At 36.6% G+C, this 7,971-nt stretch overlaps 2 protein-coding genes across 2 annotated transcripts; both read right to left on the minus strand.

Moving 5' to 3' along the window:
- Positions 1-1,125: 1,125 nt before the first annotated feature.
- On the minus strand, positions 1,126-5,652 carry LOC149019119 (disease resistance protein Roq1-like). Its single transcript, XM_089153188.1, has 4 exons — positions 4,522-5,652; positions 3,210-4,310; positions 2,748-3,068; positions 1,126-2,659 (listed from the first exon to the last, which is right to left on the minus strand). Exons 2-4 carry the CDS (start codon positions 3,567-3,569, stop codon positions 1,406-1,408), a joined length of 1,935 nt encoding a protein of 644 aa, XP_089009314.1. The 5' UTR covers positions 3,570-4,310; positions 4,522-5,652; the 3' UTR covers positions 1,126-1,405.
- LOC149019120 (disease resistance protein L6-like) lies at positions 3,650-5,657 on the minus strand. Its single transcript, XM_089154054.1, has 4 exons — positions 5,558-5,657; positions 5,115-5,297; positions 4,522-4,882; positions 3,650-4,310 (listed from the first exon to the last, which is right to left on the minus strand). The coding sequence occupies exons 1-4, from the start codon at positions 5,655-5,657 to the stop codon at positions 3,650-3,652; spliced, it is 1,305 nt and encodes a 434-aa protein (XP_089010180.1).
- Positions 5,658-7,971: the final 2,314 nt, after the last annotated feature.

The following is a 7,971-nucleotide window of genomic DNA, read 5'->3' on the forward strand; positions in this document are numbered from 1 at the left end:
GTACTTTAAACTAAGCACCTCTCTCTTTGGAAATAATGAGTATTCATTCATTCAAAGACAATGTTGAAGTCTGCAAAAATTATTAAAAAAAAAAAAAATTAAACTTTTTGGTTTAATTTTTCTTAAACTAAACTGGTTTGACCACTGATGAATGTTTTGGTATCGAAAATATGATACAAAATTCAAAATACTATATATCACACACACAGAAACATACAAAAAAGCTAGACTGGAAGATTAGATGGATCACTAAAACAATCTTCAATTCAACTATGTTCAAACAAATAATTACAAATTGAAGAACTATCATACTAAGAATAAGCTTGATTAGAGGAAATTAAAATATTATATCGTGACTTTAATACAGACACAAACGACGACGATGAAGAGCGTACCAACTCAAATTTGGAGAAAGGCTAACCTCATTTAATAACTCATTGTTCTATTGTTTGATATGTTCCTTCTAAGAAGATTTCTCTATCAACACAGTATTCACCAAGTTCGATCTGTCTCAATTACTTTGAACTCAACACTTACAAATACTCCCTGACAAAAATAGATCAACCTCCTCACAAGTTGATATAATTTCAGGAAATATGTCCTTTAAACAAAAAGAATCACACTAGTAATTTGCATGGGCACCCGTAAAACTAAACCACTAAAAAAAAACATGTATATCAGCTCCTCCCCCTACCTTAATCCTACTTTGATTCTTTTTACTTATACTGATCAACACCATAGAACTACGCGATTCGTATCCCTTCTTATCTTCCCCTGTACAGCTGATCATATGCATTTTTTTTTTAATGCCCAAAAAGCTCATATGCATTTAATTTCATGGAAGCAACCCCAGTTTATTACCAAAGAACCAAGAAAAGTGAAATAACCTTTGATCTCATGATGTGTCCTCAGAAGGACTATAGCATATCAATTGTATTGGGGTTCATGAAAACCAGAGTTGTCCCCATTTGCAGCTTCAACAACATCAAGACAGTTTGGAGACTTCGCATTTCAAATATTGCGGTAGAAAAGGAAACAGTCAATTAAGGGCAGAAAAGAAGCACATAAATTAAACAATATTATAAGGTAAGGTAATTAGGTATAGATTAGCATATATACCTGTGTTATCATTAGACCCTGAAAGATAAGATTGGCTTTCACTTGGGTGATATATATATGACAAATTAATCAAGCGCATGCACTAGATGGAGAATTAAATCCACACAGGCAAGCAACTACTGACTCTGTGTTCAATTTCTGCTCCATGCATCACCATGCACACAATAATTAATGTATGTTATAAATAAAAATGAATATAAATGATGGGAATTAAGTGAGTGAAAACAGGTAATTTCCTGTTTAAACGACAGACCTTCAATTAATCTGCGACTGGTACGTACGTGACTCAGGGGAATTTAAGATCGGGTAGATTCTTGCATCCTTGAATATGTACATACACCAAGTACTCTAAGTTTGATAGATCTGGTAGTCTTTCCAAGGAGCAGCAGTACATGATCCACAAAGTCTGTAAGTTTTTCAGTCTTTCAACACCATGAATGTCAGTTAGATTGTCACATTCACTTATTTTCAATTCTTGCAAGGACTCTAACCCGTCGAGTCCAACAATTTCGTTCTTAGAGTCCGCAATACTTAAATTCGTTAACTTTTTAAAGTTAGAAAGATGAAGCAATCTCTCCTCCAACATACCACTCCCCCTGATATGTAAATGTGTCAAGTTCTTCAGGGCTGAGATATCCTCTGATAACAACGGTGTTGATAATGATGGGACCTCTGAAATGAATAATACTTGTAAGGATTCTCCATAGCTCTCAAGGCGCTCAATCTCCGTTAATTTTGGGCAGTTATAAATTTCTAGTACCCTTAGCTGTTTCGAATCCCTAAGGTATGGTATTTTCTCCAGTGAATAGCAAGCCCTTATACGAAGCTCCTGAAGAGAAGCCATCCCTTCACCTTCAAAATCGGACAACATGTAACACTCACGGACCGCTAGAAAGAGTAGATTTTTGGAGCACCTCAGTTTTGGTAATTTTTTAAGTGATTTGCAACCCCAAATATACAACTCCTCCAAAGAATCCAATTTGTCGTCAGCACCTTCAATCTCTTCAAGGCTAGGGCAGTAATGAATATCCAATGTCTTTAAGTCTCTCAAGCCTGCTCCTTCTGATGCACTTGATAGCTTAACCAGTGAATTGCAACTGTCAACAGTAAGGCTTCTCAAACTAGACGGAAAGCCTGATATGTTTAGAACTGAATGGCAATGGGCAAGATTCAAGCTGGTCAAACTTGTTGGAAAACTTGGGGAGATGTAATAGCAGCCACTTAGATGCAGCATTTTCAAGGAGGTCATGTGATCCAAAAAATTATCAGGGAGCTTTTCCAAAGAGTAACATGAATATAGATCCAGCGTCTTAAGAGATGCCAACTCACAACCTTTAATTGGGAGATCCACTAGTCTTACGCAGTACCTCATAACTAATGTGACCAAGTTCCTGAGATAACCAATAGATTTGTGGACCCTAATCAAATAACAACACCATTTAAAACTCAATACCTCCAAAAGTTGGTTTCCTGAAAAGTCAGGAGTACTACGCATTTTTCTGCACCCATCAAGTTTTAGAACTTTGAGATTTACTGCCATCTGCAAAATAATTAAAGAATATTTAAGATTCATTTTCTTTTCCAACCAGAAAATACTTGCAAATGTCTAGAAATTAAATAGGAGAGACCTTGATGTAATTCCAACCCATCCACTTTTCAGTCATACCACTGGTCGATAGATCAAGAACAACTAGTTTTCTTGGACAAAATTTGGTTAGTGCAAATGATCCATGATGTCCTTTCCGACGAAGCCATCCCAGTTTTGAACTAGAGTTGCTATGACAATTTTTCCAACTAAGCCACCTTAGTTCTAAAAAAGGATTTCTGCATTCACCCGAGATTTTTGTATAATTAAGTTGCAGTAATCTTAATTCGGTCATTGCATTAAGGGCTTCACCCTTCAATCTATGTTGGCACTCACCAACAAGTCCTACACACTGATTTGTTCCCTACAAAAGAAAACACTTTCAATTAACCACAAAATTAAAATTTACCTAACAACTCCAAAAAGAAAGACCTCAAATGATTTACAAAATTGTCATGAAAAAAAAATGAAGAAGTAATTAACAATAGATGTACTGGATACATACTTTCCCATTCACAAGTACATCCAAGGCTTCCTCTGTAGACCATATTCGGCTACGTTTCTCTGGTTCTGTACTCTCTAGACGAATAATCTCTCTTCCAAGATCTAGAAGCACATCATGCATCCTTAGCCTATCATCTTCACCAATTGTTATCAAAGACTTTGCACAAAGATTATCAAGTCCTATTTGAGGGGAAAAATCACAGCTTTCCCATATGTAACACGGAATATCTTTTTCCATTCCGATAAAAAAACAGGCAATATCCAAAAACATTTGTTGCTCTGCATGACCTAATCCATCAAAACTTATTTTCAATCTTTTCATTACATCATTATTGGGAACCTTTTGCAACTTCTTCAACATTTCTTCCCATATTGGTTTATTCTTTGAAAACAAAGATGAACCTATAACTCGAAGAGCCAAGGGAAGCCCTCCAATAACTTTCACAATTGCTTTTGAGAGATCCAAATAATCTTCTCGTGGCTCGTCCTTTTAAAGGCATGCCAACTAAATAGTTGAAGAGAGTGCGTATGATCTAGCAATGCAGGCCTGTATATTTTATCTCTATTAACTTCAGCCAAGTTCAAAATATTCTCATCTCTGGTTGTAATTATGACCCTACTTCCTTGACCATGCCAGTAGGGTCTATTAACCAAAGCATCTATTTGTTCTTTATTGTCGACGTCATCAAGAACAAGAAGAACCTTCTCCCTCGAAACCCTTTCTTCTATCATTCTTTTTAATCTATGACGATCCGTTATGTATGAGTCTACTTTGAAAGTATCCTTTAGGAATTGTTTCTGCAAAGACACTATACCCCCGAATTGTGCTGATTGTTCTCTAACATCTGAAAGAAAACAATGTTTATGGAAGGTTGAAAGGATGTCATTATAGACAACCTTGGCAAGAGTGGTCTTCCCAATACCACCGAAACCGCAAATTCCCACAAATTGAACATCATTGGAGCCAATATCTAATAACAATTTTATATCATTTACTTTGGAATCCATGCCAGCAAGGTAGCCGCACTCAGCCAAGCGTGTTCTATCAACCAATTCCGTTAGAGCCCTTTTGACAACCAATTCAACTAATTCTGATTGATTCCTGTAGTTATTTTATTTCAAAACAAAATCACAAAAATGATCAAAGGGATGAAAATATCATCAAGTAAAGAGAACAAACAAATTTGAAGATATTTTTTTTAAATGAAATTCAGTAATATTCTAATTGCTATAGAAGGGGGAAAGAAAAAAAAAATATTAGATAATGATATGTACTAACTTAAGAAAAAAAAGTTTGTGGGATGAAGACTTACGTAGTGTCGTTGAGAACTTGTCCTTTCAAGTTCCCTACTACTCTCAGTGCTTTCCTCCAACTCTCTACAATCTCGGGCTCAAATTTGTCCTTGTGTTCTAGGAATGCCTTCTCGAAAGTTCCGGCTTGCTTCCGAACATCTGATGGGTCAACGTAGAAAAATATGGGCAAGATTATTTGATTGTTGGATTCGTGACATTCAACAATCTGAGTAAGTTCTTGAAGGCACCATCTGCTATCCGCATAACCTTCAGAGACAATAGGGATCGAGATCTTGGAACCCTCGATGGCTTTCTGGAGGGCTGGACCAATTGCTTCTCCAGTCCACAGTTTTGCACTATCAAGGAAGACATCGAATTCCTCTGTCCTTCAAAGCTGTGTAAAGGAAGCTAGTGAAGTTATTGCGAGTATCTTCTCCTCTAAAGCTGAGAAAGACATCGTAACAAGAGGAAGATACAGCTTTGAAGCCAGCAGCAGCAGAAGAGGAGGAAGCCAAATCTTGTAACGCCATGGAGATCCTTTTTTATTACTTCGTTCTCAAAACCCAAAGTAATCTTCACCAGTTGCTTTGCTATTATCCTTGAGAGAACGTACCAGCTCTTCTCTCTCTCGGATGCTCTATGGAGATGTTTGTTTTACTGAGCGAGTCAGTCTCTGCTGTTCTTCTCCCCGATCTCTGATCTCCAGATGATCCTGCTCCTGCTTCTGAGATCTTGGAGCAACCTGAAGTGGTTCTGGACGGCCTGTGATGTCCTCTGAATTGTCCTCTAGCTGTTCCTTGCCAAAGAAAAGAGAAGAGAAGAAAAGAAAAGGAAAGCGATTGCCTCCCCTGTTCCTCTTGACCTGATGGAAGGAAGGAAGGAAGGAGTGTCCTCTTTTCGGTTTCTTCTTGCCAAGCCAAACTCCTCCTGGATTTCCAACAACCCAAAATCCCTGTTTGGTAAGTAAAGCTTCAATCTGATGATTTTACCAAGTAAACTTGGCACCGATTTTCTGAACCAAAGTTCGACTCAAAGCATATCTTATTGTGGACTGACCAAAGTCTGTTGCCAGAAAAGACTCCTCTGTCTGTCCAGCTCTTGAAAAAGGAGGACCGAGGCTGTCTCTGAAGCTTCTCAGGTATTTCAAATGATACATTAATCTTACTCGTGATTTCCCCTCTGTTGTAATGTGTGTTATTATTGCTTTATTCTCGCAGTGGAGTTCCATTATTAAACTTAAATTTGCCCCACTTTTGTCTTCTTTTAAGACGTTTAAGACTCTTGCATACTCATCTGCTTCATGCACTTCTAATTTCTAAAGTTAAATTTTCTCCTCCTGTGTCTTCTTTTAAGACTTTTGCTTTTGATCTTAGTAGAGCATTGTCCTATTTTATTAATAAATGTCATACTATGGGGTTTTGTGGTTACGTTTCTGTTTTCATTTCTTGAAAATGGGCTCGACACAGTTTTTCATGTTTCTGTGCCTTGTATGACTGTAGCAGGATGGACATATTTATATGGAAAAGGGAAAGAAAAAAATATATAGAAATTTGGACCGCCTGGGAGACTCACCCACCGCAATCAGGTGTGAGACCCGGGTCGAACACCAGATTAGTCAGGGCAAAGCCTTGAAAACCGGAGTTGGCAAACCAAAAAAAATAAAATAAAAAAACCAGCTATCACTAGTCTTGTTACTAATATTAGCTAGAATTCACCAGATTCAGTGGCCACGGGTGCTTTGGTTTTGGGATTAATTCAGACTTCATGCTAGACCATATCTCTTGTGCTGGTGCCTTGATTCCATCACTTAAGACATTCCATGAAACCCTTCAATTTGTTAGTAGTTTTAATGTATCCTTTAGTCAAAAATGGAACCTCCCATTCCAAAGAAACCCCATCCACCAACTCAATATACTTGATTCTTGATGAAACATCCCTGCTCACATTAAGACAGAAGAAATTAATGCTACTCAAATCCATGAAAGTATCACAAAAACATACAATTTTCTAGGAGTACTGAATTGGTTTATAGATTACTAGTCTCAGGGGTGTTTTCCCAATCTTGTAGATTGAGGTTACTGATCCATTTATTCACACTATTAATAGTTTGATTGGGGTTGGGTATTTAGTATAAATCTTGTTGTTTCTTGCATGCTGCACAATAACAAGTTATAGCTATGATTGCTATTATTGCTTGATAGCTATCTTATCCAAAGAGTGATTGCTTAGGATAGTTTTGCAAAAATCGAGCATCATATTCTGATTTAAAAGCTCAGTTCTTTGCTCTGATGGCTTCACCGCCCATATCCTCTTGGTAAAATTGCAACCCATAAAGCTATGCCATATGGAGTCCTCTTGATTACCACATAGAGTAGAGGCTAAACTATTGTCCATTTTGAAATAACAGCATTGACTGGGGTAGCTTAGCATTCAAAAGATGCCAAAAAAATATTTTAATTTTAGGTAGAGTTGTAAATTCCAAAAAATAAAATAAAAAATAACATGCATGATTTAGCTTTCTACCTTCCCTTCTGTTCTACAGGGTTGGCAGTAAGGTGCACAAATTTGGCTGCAAAAGTTTAGTGCCTTGTTCATACTCCTTTTTGAGAACAATTTAGACATATTTTGCTTTCAAATTCAGAAGCTCTATCATTGTTTTGTTTTCTAGAAAAGGAAGACAAAATTAAGGCCCCTCCACACCCCACATCCATCCTTTTTATATGGCTTTCCTGTATGAAAACAACCACCTTGGCCATGGATTTTCTCACTGCAGAGAGCTAATTTCCAAAAGGATTGCAAGCTGGGGTGAATAGACAAGTCCAATCAGTTTCAATGGAGGACTCTATTCAAATATGTAGAAAGTTAATCGATCTGGGTCCACCTTGTCAAAAGAAATCCCAGTCATATACATATTTCAACAACCTGTCCACTATATCAGCAAAGGAATTTAGGTCAGAAATTTGAATCTTCTCTCTAATTTGTTTTATGTTCCTGATTTTGGGATCCACCTAGTACATAATATGTTGATTTTTGCCGGTATTTCGTCGAACTTTAATATATATATATATATATATATATATATATATATATATATATATATATATATACACACATATATAATATCTCGATTAATGGGTAGGTAGCACTGCACTGTAGCAATGGCAGTTTAGAAATTAAATGAAAAAGTTTGAGTATTTGTATCACTTAGTATTAGGCGTGATAAGGAATCCTTTCCCTAATTGTCTCTCATTTGAATTCTTTCCATATCATTTCATCTTCTCATTTGAATTCTTTCCATTCATCACTCCTCTCATTTGAATTCCTTCCATTCATCATTCAATACATTTGTATTCTTTCCATACCATCTCATCCTTCCATTTCATCAATATCCTAATTTGGCTTTGGCTTGATTAGGTTTCTCTATTAAATCATTTCCATACAAACATTTCCATTTATTATATTTACATACA

This window comes from Hakea prostrata, chromosome 4 (genome assembly GCF_041222555.1).
Source record: "Hakea prostrata isolate BN-2017 chromosome 4, UWA_Hpros_2, whole genome shotgun sequence".
NCBI lineage: Eukaryota > Viridiplantae > Streptophyta > Magnoliopsida > Proteales > Proteaceae > Hakea > Hakea prostrata.

Bases quoted from the DNA above. Each gene is read 5' to 3' on its own strand.
- LOC149019119 (XM_089153188.1), bottom strand. From the start codon at position 3,569: ATGTTGAAGAAGTTGCAAAAGGTTCCCAATAATGATGTAATGAAAAGA. The intron at 3,069-3,209 runs GTATGTATCCAG...TTTCTTTTGTAG, and splicing joins ATGTACTTGTGAATGGGAAA to GGAACAAATCAGTGTGTAGG. The intron at 2,660-2,747 runs GTCTCTCCTATT...ATTATTTTGCAG, and splicing joins TGGGTTGGAATTACATCAAG to ATGGCAGTAAATCTCAAAGT.
- LOC149019120 (XM_089154054.1), bottom strand. From the start codon at position 5,657: ATGTATCATTTGAAATACCTGAGAAGCTTCAGAGACAGCCTCGGTCCT. The intron at 4,883-5,114 runs GTACGTTCTCTC...TTTGAAGGACAG, and splicing joins TCCGAGAGAGAGAAGAGCTG to AGGAATTCGATGTCTTCCTT. The intron at 4,311-4,521 runs GTAAGTCTTCAT...AAATAACTACAG, and splicing joins CAAGTTCTCAACGACACTAC to GAATCAATCAGAATTAGTTG.